This window comes from Triplophysa rosa, linkage group LG2, assembly GCF_024868665.1.
Source record: "Triplophysa rosa linkage group LG2, Trosa_1v2, whole genome shotgun sequence".
Classification (NCBI taxonomy): Eukaryota; Metazoa; Chordata; class Actinopteri; order Cypriniformes; family Nemacheilidae; genus Triplophysa; species Triplophysa rosa.
In genome coordinates this window covers 22,277,453-22,291,403 of record NC_079891.1, presented here as the reverse complement: position 1 = coordinate 22,291,403, position 13,951 = coordinate 22,277,453, and the positions used below count along the sequence as shown (strand labels likewise).

Below are 13,951 nucleotides of genomic sequence, written 5' to 3'. Positions count from 1 at the left end.
ACATATAAATAGATATAAATAAAATAAATGCTTAACAACACTCACACATTTGATCCACAAGTACAGAAGAACTGTAGGCTATACATTCTGTATCTGTATAAAATCTACAGAATTTACGTTTTATATCAAATGGTAAATTAATAGATTCATAGAACCCCTATTTTTTCTTGATATCTAATCATTTTAAAGAATAGACTTTTAACTGGATATTTTGTAGTACCAGCGTGGTATAGTGTTTTCAACACCAGGTGTCACCACTAATACCAACTAGAACTTTTAATAGCAACTAAAACCTTTCTCTCGTAATAATTCCCACGTGTACTTTTGGAGTAATTGTTTGCACAGAAAAATCATTTGGAAAAAAAATGTTCTGCTCAATAGACTAAGGTGCCCAACAACCTTTCTTTCTGCAGTATTTAATGCAAAGTGAATGTGTCACTTCCATAGCAACAGTCAAGCTTCAATTTGAGTTTAGCACAAACTATTTGAATCGACTACACTATTATGACTATTTACATTTTCATGTTTTTTTCTAATAAATCATTAAATACATAGACAAATGCACTCCTGTGGTAACTGCCATTACGCATTTCAAAATGTATAATTTATTGGATAGGTTTAGTTAGGGTTAAAGTTAAGTGAGGACCTGTTTCTGCTTCATTAAAAAACCTTGCCAGTTTTAACATTTATTTTTCATGACTTTTTCTTTTCTTTCAGAGATGAAAAGGATTGTCTTTTATGGGCGATGTGTAATTGTTCCTTTCAACAAGCTGATCATGACTTCATTTAAGAGTCCTCAAGAGTTTCACAAAATTGGTAATTGAACAATTTCAGTCATATTAAGCGATTTTAGAATCTAGATTCCACAATAAAACCCATTGTTCCACCACTTTAAATGAGTAATGCTGTGCCTCCATGGGAAAGTTGCTACAAGGCAAAAATAGAGAAGTAAAAAGGCTGGGTCAGATATAGACAGACACAAAAAATCTAAATAACAGAAATTTCCAGCAAGAAAATAAAAAACACAGCAAGACACAGAATCATTTACTTTCATTTTAATTGACTGTCATTGCTTTTAAAAGCTCTAAAATCTTTGCTACAATAAGTTCACACATGTGCCCCTTTTGGAAACTGTTTTGTAAGGGCCTATTTTCACCACGGCCATCATGTATAATGATTATAACTCTGAATCACACGCCTTTCAGTTTCTGTGCAGGAGGTCTGAGATACCTGGTCTCGTTCATTTCCTCCTCCACTAAGAAAAGACTAGAATAGAAACAGGAAAGTCCACAATCAATAGAACACATAAATATTACCATCCCTGTCTGGACATTACATCTCTCAAAAAGTCACCCAAAAGTAGAACTTACAGTTCTTGTTTTGTATACTCTTTGTCTGTATTTTGTATTTCAGCAATGCAGTTTGTGACACCTCATACTATGTTTCGACACAAATACAATGTCCTTATGAAGCACCGTTCTTATTGGCTTAACTTTAACACCTGTACTTGACTATAAAAGCATATTCTCCGTTTCAGAATGTCCACCCAGAGTGTAAATATTCTACAGTTTAATGAGAATCTAATGGAAACATAATATGCCCCTTTGTACTGCTGTAGGTCGGTCCACCTTCTAACATAATAATTTGGTTTATGGCTGTTATTTCAACAAACAGCCTTCAGTACTGACTAAGTAAATACTTGTTCTGGTGGCTGCATGGTGTAGATTCTCAACAATATCATTAAAGGGATACTTCACACAAAAATGAAAATTCTGTCATCATTTACTCACCTTCGAGTTGTTCCAAATCTGTATAAATTTCTGTTCTGATGAACACAGAGAAAGATATTTGGAAGAATACTTATAACCAGACAGATTTTGCCCCCATTGACTATATAGTAGGAAAAAATACAAAAGTCCAAAGTGCCCCAGAACTGTTTGCTGTCCTACATTCTTCAAAATGTCTTATTTTGTGTTCAACAGAACAAAACAATGATAAAGTAATTGTTCCTACTATGGGAGTCAATGGGGGGATAAATCTCTTTGGTTATAAGCGTTCTTCCAAATATCTTACTCTGTGTTCATCAGAACAAAGGAATTTATACAGATTTGGAACAACTCGAAGGTGAGAAAATGATGACAGAATTTTCATTTTTGGGTGAAGTTTCCCTTTAAGCCAGTTTTTAAAAGCTACATTCTGGTAATAGTAAGACCAGGTTTAGACTTGCATCACACTTACAAAACAAGCTTTTGGTTGATAGGGCCCAGAATTGTAATAAGGGGGTCACTTAAGGCTGTTGTTAGGGTCTCCGGTTCATCAAAAACATGTTCTCTGTTGTGTGTAACTGTGATAACTGTGCTTGCTTACTTAATATTTGTTTTTTTTAGATCTCAACAAGCTGTTTCAATTTTGCTATATCTATTTATTTGACATAGTACAAAACATTTCTCTGACCACAATTGCTTTCATTGACCCGGTAAGTTTTCCATGTGGAACATTGTGCTTTCATTAGTAGAAATATTTTTTTGTGAGTAGAGTTGGTATAGAAAGACAATATTTTGCATACTTTATTCAATGTCAGATTTTTTACTCATTGTCATATTTTTCTAAATATGCTTAGTTGGACATTACATGTATATTTAGGCATTGAGCGATGCGACTTACAAGAGTGAGAAACAGCAAAAAGCGATTCACCATAGCATATCATAGGATTCATTCATCAATAATACAAGAAGTGCTATAACAATTTACCATGTTTCAAGAATGTTGTTTTTTATTATTAATTACTTTTGGCTCATGTTAACACACAGATGAATTTGCTGTCATAACAAAATATTTCAGCTTCCAAAAGCAAAACCCAAACATTGCCTGGTATCAACAGTTACATCAACTCTCTTTTTAATCCTCCCTTAAGCAGGGACCTCATCTTCACCCATGCATCTCTTACACCTCATATCTACTGCACACCTGGAGATCTTGCCTTTCACAGAGGACAGTTTTGTTGTTGAAAGTTTGGCCAATGTAGGAGCGGAGGAGGGTGGTGGTGTTCTCCCTTACTGTCAACACATCCATTTCGAGGGAGTGAAGGAAATCAAACTGAATGAATAACAGGCTCTCAAAAGCTCACATAAGTGATGAGAAGCAAATGTCTAAATGAAGCTCATTGAAACACACCTGTGGAGGACACCACCTTCACCTGGCTGAACTTCTGACCTATTTATGAGGTTAAGGGGCCATTCACTGCAATGCAAGGGACTTGATCAGATGTGAAGTATGATCTTTGTAGAAGTTTGAAACCAACTTTCAGTCCTTGTACATTTACCTGTGGATAATATGTGACCCTGGACAACAAAACCAGTCTTATGGGTCAATTTTTCGAAATTGAGATTTTTACATCATCTGAAATCTGAATAATTAGGCTCTCTATGGATGTATGGGTTGTTAGGATAGGACAATATCTAAAAAATAAAAAAATTGAGAAAATTGCCTTTGAAGTTGTTAATCAGAGGCAGGCCATCCACTCACAAAAGTAACATTTTTATATATTTACGGTTTGAAATTTACAAAATATCCTCATGGAACATTAGGATACTTAATATCCTATGATTTTTGGCATAAAAGAAAAATCTATCATTTTGACCCATACAATGTTTTTTGGGCTTTTACTAAAAATGTTCCCGTAAGACTGGTTTTGTGATCCAGGGTCACATATTTCATATTCCACACACTGTAAAAAAGAAATGTAGAAAAACGAGTTTGCATGAAATTCATTAGTTAAATAATATTTTAAGTTGAAAGAACTCAAAATTTTAAGGCAGCAAGGTTATTTTTTTAAGTTAACCGCCATTTTTTTTAAAGGTGTACTAGTTGAGCTTCTATGGCATTTAAACACAAAAACTGCAAATAACTTTAAATAGGAGTCATCAGTTCTCAATTGAACTAATACCTTATTATTACTGATAAAGCTAGTCCGAGGCAAGACTCAAAAAAGGACCTTGGCCCAAGAATGCGATTAATGGGAAGTTTCGAAATGAAATGAGGCATTCTAAACAGACGTCATCTGAGGGATGTCTTTTTGCACAGCGCTGGCAGTGGAAAAAGAGGGGATGCTCTGTACACATTGGGCTCAGAGTTCTTTAGAAGCAAACAAACAGAGGCGGCTCTATGATGAAGCATGAGTCTGTCAGAGAGAGCCGAGCACCGAATACAGACCAGCCAGTGTGGGGTCAGACAGCACTTCAACCTCTCCATCAATCACACAGAAGAGGGTTACCACACACCAAACTTCTTATTTATATTTATGTATTTCATCAGGATTCCCTTGGAATTGTTGCTAGCAATAAGTATATTCATACATGTTTGATCAGACATAAACACTCCGATGAACTGACCTTCACTTACTAAGACCTGCAAGTCAAATAGAAATCTAAGGAATCTCCAAATATCCAGACAAGAATCTGCACATGCAAACACACACACACACACACACACACACACATGTACACACACAAACGGTTGTTTGAGTTCCTGTTGAGTCTACTCTTTCTAGACCTAACATAGCTACTGTAACCCGGCTGACAAATAGCAAAATATCAACTGCAAAAATCATTCATATCCACCGTTCCACGATTTCCCCCCTCTGTGATATACGAGCACTGAGCATTCTTAATTGGATTGCCGTGTTTCAAACCATGCCTGGTATTTTGGTATTTTGTGCCAGTTTTTTCAATCGTTTTTTTCAACAAACCGTCAGTTTGATTATGTTGGCCCAAAAGTGGCATATTTTCCACATCTGCTCCCCACTGAACAATATCATAAAAGAGGTGTTATTGATACAAGACGAACTTGTGTTGAGAAACGGATGTATTCAGAAAAAAGATACATATTTGGGGAGTTCATTAACTTTCCAGGAACATAGTTTTGAAGATGTCGAATGTGGACATGTGTCAACACAATCTATCAACACTTGATAAGTCTGAAGGTGCGGCATCATTTAGAAAATATGAAAAAATCCTTAAGAGAATAATAACACTCATATGCTTGGAAAAAAACAGCTTTGATTTTTTAAATGTGTTGTTTGATTCATATTATTTTGAGGTTGTGTTGGTTTCGGAAAGTGTAGTTTTTTTGCAGACGCTGTGTGACAAGTCTAAGTCTTACCACGGCATTATTTTATCTTTGTTGCTTTTAACTTCTATATTTAGGGCAAAGCTTTTATTACCCTGTCCTTGGGCAGACAGACAAATATACACATACTAATTTCCAACTGTGCAGTTTTGACATACTGCTCATGCTAATATACAGAGCTGACTCCTCACTTGACTGGTTTCATAGCCATGCTTGTCAAATCTTCCAGACATTAGTTGGCAGAAAGACAACACAGACATTTTAGTGGTTATCGTTACCTCTTTACTCATCTAGCCTTCAGGGCGGCCATCTGTTTTGCCTGAAAATAGTTTTGTCCACCGCCAAATTAAAGTTAGAAGTTAGATAAAAACGAAGATAATGTGAATGAGAGCCATCTGGGACACAAGGAGATATGAGAACTAAACTCTGATGTGTACATTTCTCGCTCTATTACACAAGTCTGTGCTACTGTTGTCATGTTCTATTGGCCGGCGTCATGTCATTGAGGTCTCATTTGTTGACATTAAAAGTTGGTGATGTCACTTTAAAATGCAGTCAAAAGTGCAAAATGTGTCCCAGACTTACTCTAACTTTTTAAGGATAATGTTATGTTTGTTTGCTACATAAAATAATGATAAAAGTATTAAAGGAATAGTTCATCATTTACTCACCCTGTTGTGACTTTCTTTATAGTTCATCATTTACTCACCCTGTTGTGACTTTATTTCTTCTGCAAACCACAAAAGAAGGTATTTTGGAAAATGTTGGTAACCAAAAATTGTTGGTCCCCGTTGACTTCTATTGTATGGACACCCAAACCAATGCAAGTCAATGGGAACCAATGGTTTTCTGTTACCAACATTTTTCAAAACATCTCCTTTTGTGTTCTGCAGAAGAAAGAAAGTCAAACAGGTTTGAAATGACAAGAGGGCGTGTAAATAATGACAGAATTTTAATTTTGAGGGTGAACTAGTCCTTTAGGAAAGGGATGTAAATATATTCACCTTTCATAAAGGATCTACGTATTACTACACAACCCATGGTATTTCATTATAGGACAACACTAAACCTCACAGCATTACAATTTAAATGCATTTAAGTGTATTTTCATATTATGGTGACATAAATGTGGCACCATCATAAACATTTAATGTTGGCATCAATTGTTATATGATGACATAAAGATAATAAGGGGATTTGCCCGCTGTTTCCTAAACACCCAGAAATGGCAAATGATTCAAACTCCAGCATTTGTTAAATTCTGGTGGCATTTAACACATCACCCAGTAAGTTGTCAGTAGTGCCAGCTGTTTAACAGTCACCCCGAAAATATTTAAGGATTGAAAAAGAGTAATCGTGTCACCTTGCACTTGTGTGTTCACATTTAACTCCGTTATCAGTCCAGCCATTTGCTGGATATGCTGTGACGAAGACATATGAATCCAACTATGACCCATCAGATGGCAAAATGCATCACCGGAGTCTGCTCTACAATTCACTTCTTCATGCTCATATAGTTCACACACAACCTGAATCTGGCTCAAATAAATGAATGAGAAAGCTTCAGACAGTGATATTTCCACACCTCTTGAGCTTACATGCAAATGATTTCCCCCTCTTCCTTTCCTCCTCTCTTGCAGTACGTCAGAGAGCGGGACGGCAGCTATGTGCCATGTGTGTGTGATGTCTCACCAACTCTGCGGTGAGGGCGAATGCCGTCTGACATACCGCCAGTGCTGTCTGCAGGGGAGGTGAGAGGGATTACTCAATGTGTGAGTAGTGTGTGTATGTGTGTGTGCTACTGAACTCTCCTCAGACCAAAATCTACTGGATTGTACCTTTCCTGTGTTTCATAACAGCCCATGTTTCCCGAAAACTGAAATAAACAACCTGCAATGCCTATCTGTCTCTTTAAAAATAGTTAGGAGAGGAAAAGTGGGTAGTTTTCAGTTATGTAACAGGAATATCTTCAGATATGTATTGTACCCTTTAATTCCTCCAACTGATTTAACTACAAAGGATGTTTTCTTTCTCCCTTAAAAGTTAAAAGTGTTTATGTCTAAAGAGGCTTGCCAACTTGTGTGTGTGTGTGATGTCAGAGGGGGCTGTGCACAGCTTGTCTATAAAAGTGGCAGCCACTAAGAGAATCAAGTGGAGCTGGGGTTTACAGTTTCATGCATTCACCAATTCATAAACAGATAAAAGTGAAGATGGCAGGAAAACACATTAGACTGAGTTTTTGAACAACAGAGAGAACATTTTTAAAACAGTTTTTGAAACACCACAGCTGAACAGCTACTTTGTAAATCAACCAAAGTGCTCATATACATTCCTCTCAGTCTTGGATAAAATGTCACCTTTGAGGTCCATTCTAAGGCGAGGACATTTCTTCACACTGGTGCTGCTGTCGTGGGCTGCTGTAGAGGTGAGTTTGTTCGTGCTTTTTGGGATTTGAACCTGACTGCTTTCTCTATTTGTCATTTCTGCAGGCTTTTTCAAGTTTCAATATTATTGCCACCTGTTTTTGGTATCTACTCACTTTGCTAGTATACAATAAGAAAGTGCATAAAACATAATTTTGGAATTTAGTTGAAGGCATTTAATATTTTGTTAATAGTGCTTAGTCCCTTTCCTTCCTGTTGCAATATGCACTGGACTAAAAGTTGCTTAATCACGAGGTCAGTTTTCAAAGGTAAGCTTCTGTTCAACATCAAAGTGGTTTAGTTTGGAGATGAAAGGCAATGGATTTGCTTTTTTAGCCTTGTTTTTGTCAGGTTTTGGCTTACAGAGCAAGTGCTATTCTTGAATAGTCTAATACAGAGACAGCATGAATTTATAATGATTTTAAGCCAAGGAGGTTACTTCATTAACATTGTTTACTTAGGTTAATTTAAAAAATATATGGTATTTCAAACCTAAAAAAATTCCTAAGCAACATTTCACCCTTGAATTTTAAGATAAAAAAGAGAAAATCATATCATAGTTGTGTTTTATCAGCAGACATACTTCATTCTGACTTTTCTCAGGTTCAGGGTGCCTGTCCACCCAAGTGCTCATGTCCATCATTACCCCCAGTGTGTCCTCCTGGTGTTAGTTTGCTTTTGGACCCATGTGGATGCTGTCGGGTCTGTGCCAGACAGTTCAACCAAGACTGCAGCGCTACTGAGCCCTGCGACCACATCAAAGGACTGCGCTGCCACCTAGGGGCCGGAGGAGACCCTGAGAGAGGCTTGTGTAGAGGTAAGAGAAAAAAATCTTTAAACTCTTTCATTTCTGTAAAGAACAGTAAAGTTTATAAGACAAAGTACTATATGAATGTATACACTATTTGTGACTTTATATTTGCGATTTCATCTTTTTAAATATCTATTACGATATTATCGTATAAACCCTAAATTCTTTGAATTTTTTTTAATTCTCGCGATAACTGTATACGTTATTTCTAGCTGAAGCGCAGGGTCGACCGTGCGAGCTGGATGGGCGTGTCTATCAGCACGGTGAAGACTTTAAACCGACCTGCGAGCATCAGTGCACGTGTGTCGATGGTGTAGTCGGCTGCATCCCGCTGTGTCCACAACTCGTGTCTCTACCTGACCGGCGCTGTTCCCGTCACCGCCTCACCAAGCTGCCCGGCCGCTGCTGTCAGGAATGGGTGTGCGATGATGACAATCGCATCGAAGAGGAGGACCAGATGCCTGACCTGCATCCACGAGAGCACACTGCCCTAACAGGCAACGAGTTACTTGTTGCTCCGTCTTCTACATGGGATAGTAGTGCAGGAGTCGCCTATCAAGGTAACAGAATAACAACCCTGCCAAAGAACAATAGACATTCTAACGGTTTTCATTTATTATAAACAGTGTTGGGTAACTTACTGTGAAAAAGTAATTAATTACTAGTTACTAATTACATATTCAATAGTGTAATTAGATTACTGTACAAATTACTCTCTCCAAAAAGTATTTAGTTACTCATTACTAATTACTTTCTATATCCTACATCAACCGATTGGTTAAGTGATTCAAGGATAGACATGAAACGGCTCTTTTAATTCATTCAAATAAATAATATAAACTACATAAAGTACTCTTATTTACTGACCAAAGTATTACAAATGTGAGAATTATACATTAAAGCATTTATTTTAAATATAGACTTAGAATTATAAATATAAACTATAGAATTTTGATGTTAATTCCACTATTGCACACACATATTACACAAAGTATTTAGTTTAATTACATCAAAAGTAACTGTAATTAAATTACAGAAAAAATAAGAGTAATCCATTACTTTATTTTTAAAGTGAAAAGTAATTAAATTACAGTAACTAATTACTTAGTAACTAGTTACACCCAACACTGATTATAAACCAAAAGCTGTTTACAATTAGAACAAGGGGTGGAGTGAGCCACTGGTTGCAATTCGCGACCTCACTGCTAGATGCCTCTAAATTTCATACACTGGACCTTTAAAGGGACAAGTCACCCAAAAATGAAAATTCTTGCATCATTTACTCACCCTCATGCCATTTTAAACATGTACGACTTTTTATGTTCTGCAGAATACAAAATAAGTTATTTTAAAGAAAGTTGGTAAACAAACAGCATTGGCCCCCATTGACTCCCATTGTATAGAGACCACAGAAACATTTCTCAAACTATCTTCTTTTTTGTTCAACATAAGAAAGAGTTATAAATGACATGAGTTTGAATAAATAATGACAGAATTTTTATTTTTTGGGCTAAACTTTCCCTTTAATGCGGTTCTGTTGGTCAATATAAAACCACACCAATAGAACCTAACACATTACCAACAGAGATGCAAAATATAATTGATCATTATAGTTTTCATTAAAACCAATACGAATTCCATTTTAAGCCTTAAATCCATTAGATTTTCTGCTATGGTTACAGTTTTTAGCAGGGAGGGTCAAGAACTGGCCAATAAATGTATTTTTAATGCTGCTTTACTTTATATAAAGTCTCATGAATCTTAATTGTATCTTCAGAGTGGATTACATCTTCGAAGTCCCACGTCAACCTTCCATCCACCTGCCTCCTGCAGGTCACCGACTGGACCCCATGCTCAACCACTTGTGGAATGGGCATATCCAGTCGTGTTACCAACAGAAATGCTGAATGTCGGCTGGTCAGGGAAACTAGACTTTGTCAGATCCGAGAGTGTGGCGACAACCTTGCATCATCACTTAAGGTAAAAATAGAAAGTAATCATGAATTCCTTTAGCACACTGCTAAAAAGCATAAGAGCTTTCTTGAGGTATGCCCTATGTTAACATCCCCGTCTTTATTACTCAGAAAGGAAAGAAGTGTCAGAGGACCACACGACCACAAAAACCTATTCAGATCACATTTGCAGGATGCTTCACTGCTCGCCGTTACCGGCCTCGTTCATGTGGATCCTGTTCAGACGGTCGTTTCTGCGCTCCCTCTGTGACGCGTACGGTTCGTCTACACTTTTATTGCCCGGGGCCAGAGCAAGAGGATTTTACCCGTAATGTCATGTGGATACAGCGCTGCAACTGCAGCCAAAGAAACAACCAACACGGCTTGTTCTCACAGACAGAGCTGCTCAATCTACCAAATGATATACATATATACACACACTGATAGTTCAAGAACTTATTTACATATATTCAGATATCTTTACGAACAATCTTTTCAACAATACCGCACTTAAAAGTAATATGTACATACCTTATTATATCACATCAATCATTGATTTGTATTTTGTAAGAAGAAGTGACAGAGAGGATTTATGAATATGTATGATATATGAAACAGATGATTAAGACTCAAAACCTTGTTTGGTTTGATGGGAGACAAAATCGTTTTATCATTTTGTAAAATTAAGAATCAAAACAAAATTGATTTTTATAAAACCAGATTTACTGTATATACTGTAAATATGTATCAATCCAACTGTACATAGCTGATGTGAGTGTTTCCTATTTATACAAACTTTACAGATTTTTTGTGAAGTGTGATATCTGAACCTCAATTTTTTGAGGTGAAAAGCAATATAGAGATTTTAGGCATATTCAGGCTTTCTTTGATTTTGTTTAATAAAATGTATTACTATAACAATTTTGTCTCCGTGTATAAAATAATTATACAGATTAATGGCAAAAACAGAATATACAACACCATGCATCGGCCTCTCTCTCCTGCTTGCTTACGTGTTCATATTCCCCTCTCATAGATAGCTGAGATTTTCAGCACTGCCATAATTGTGGAAGAGGAATTGTGTAAATGTGTTGAGAATGTGCAGGATGAAAGTATAGATCTGATAATGTACAGTACACACTCAAACACAGAAGATTTGAGAATATTTGACACAGCCACACAATTTATCAGACAGTAAATGTTTTGTTGACAATGAATTGTTCAGCTCATGACAGAATCTGTTTTTCAAATGTATGTCATTGTCATGTGTAAGTCCGGTCATACATTTACTGCAATGGCCTTTTAAAAAATCCCAAAAGTGACCCAGCAATGACAACCCACATTATATCAGAATTTTAAGGTTCTATCTGACATTTTGTCAACATGGAGTTATTCACATTATTATGCTTATTCTGTGACAAATTATTTACAATATGTGATGTTTTTGCTTTTCGTTGTTAACATTTTGGGACTGTTTTAGAAAACAAAAAAGTTCTAAATATAAAATCTATATGGAATGCAAAAACGAATATCTCAAAAATGCACAGAATGTAGAAAGAACCTTAAATAAAGACGAATCAAAATTTTGTACAGACAAGATAATAATGTGAATGGATTATTTACAATAATTAAGTCGATTTTTAGGCGACTTGTTGTGCATCCCAAAATGGTGGGGAGGGACCCCCCATAAGACATTATTTATTATTCGAGCACTGATGATGATACTTAGAAAAGACACAGTTACTGTACATCCCAACACATACAGTAGATGCACAGTTTGTTGGTTTGTTTGACTTGCATAAAGTTAGATTGGAACATTAGCTCCCCCTATTGGTTAGATGACACGAAAAAGAGTAAAGAACTTGGCTTAGTGTAAACTTGTTTTGATCCCTCTTATGTTCCATCACAATTGGAGATTTTATCATTGCTTTGTATAAAACATGGACGAATGAAGCTTTATTTAGTGAGACTATCAAACAACTGAACAGCTGCAATTATTTTAGATGATGATCTTTATGAATTAGATAAGGAGTTTTCTCCCATAACTCCAATTCTCAGGCCCCAGAATGTTTTAGATGTCTCCTTCTTTAAAAGACCTGATTCAATTCATTCAAAATGTCTGATTTAGACATTACTCATTGGATACCATTCAGGACGGTATTGAAAGAATCATACTTGACTTTATCAGTTGTTGTATCCTTAGACAAAGAACAATGACAATGTGTGCATGCTTTTCACTTCCTTGGTGATAAAGAGCTATTTTTGCTGATAGCTCACAACTTAATAAACAATAAATTTAATAAACAATTATCTTGCCTATTAATAAAAACTGTGAATTTAGTTTCAGAAAATGAAACGTGAGGGCATCAAAACAATTTATTGACTACATGATGATAACTAAACTAATCACCCAGTGTCTTCTGATTTTCTCTGATTAGTATCTCCAGTTTTTTCTTTCTTCTTCTCATCCTCTTTGTTATTTCTTTTTCTCCCTTGCTTACATAATTTCTCACCCTTACTGCTGTGCTCTGTTCATCTTCTGTGGTTTCTTTATTTCCATCTATTTCCTTTCTCTATCTCATGCAAAGGGTTGGGTTTCTATAAAACAAAGGGGACACCAGGGAGCTGGGTTCCAGGGGGTTGGGGGGAGGGAGGTGGAAACATTTACCTTTGTAAAAGTGGCACTGGACTCCACAGTGTCTCATCAAAGACCTGTCTGATCAGGTGATGCCCAAGGCACTGTGTATGTGTATGTAGGGGCTGCTTGCTTTGAAGTCTTTGTATGCAGAGCTTGGATTTGAATATAATCAGACTACTTTAACTCCCCTTCTTTGAAATAAATGACTTACATCAGAATAGAACACTAGCTGATCTTCTCATGACCCATCTCTTCACTGTCCTTTAAATACTGTACATACTGCATGTTACCAACAAGGTAATGACATCTTTGTTCGATTTTAAAGACATGTAGTAAGTTGGTTAAAACAACATGTTCGGTAAAAATAAAGCTCTTTGTTTAAAAGCAACTAATTAAGGCCAAAATAAGTACAAAAAGCACTTCAATCTGGTTGAAAGGTAAATGGAATAGGTTTACCGTATAAATTTGTTCCACATCGAAAAAATACCGCCGCAAATGTACCCATGCGATTTAAAAGCAAATAAAACATTTCACATAATCTTCCACTAGATGGCGGCGAAGACTCGAATTTTCTGAGTTTGATTACACTAACATTTCTGTTTTATATTAGGCCATATTGCTTTGGGTAGAAATGATGACATCAATATGTGAAAAAAGTAAACCTTTGGTTCTGTGTTTGCGAAAATTAACTATCCATTGTATTCATCTTCTCAACTTCGCGTGCCATAGCCTGGGGCATTGATGCATAGTGTTAAACGTTTGTTAAACGATCTTAATAAATGTACTCTAGTCTTAATGTTTTTTTTATAACTTAGGCCATAGAAATAAAGCTTAATTTAACGATTCTTCTGCTATTCAAAGCGACACTTCTCTAATGATAAAACAGGGAAGCATAGATAACAATGTTATTTATAAGACTGTATAATAGTTTCCAAATTATGATATTACCATTTACAGTTATGGCATTGTTTCTTCAACGCAGGTGTGGTAAGCACTGGCA

At 36.2% G+C, this 13,951-nt stretch overlaps 1 protein-coding gene across 1 annotated transcript; it reads left to right on the top strand.

The window, feature by feature from the left end:
• Positions 1-7,311: 7,311 nt before the first annotated feature.
• On the top strand, positions 7,312-11,447 carry ccn1l1 (cellular communication network factor 1, like 1). The gene is made up of 5 exons (XM_057321793.1): positions 7,312-7,552; positions 8,154-8,367; positions 8,574-8,921; positions 10,139-10,341; positions 10,446-11,447. Exons 1-5 carry the CDS (start codon positions 7,478-7,480, stop codon positions 10,755-10,757), a joined length of 1,152 nt encoding a protein of 383 aa, XP_057177776.1. The 5' UTR covers positions 7,312-7,477; the 3' UTR covers positions 10,758-11,447.
• The last annotated feature ends 2,504 nt before the right edge of the window (positions 11,448-13,951 follow it).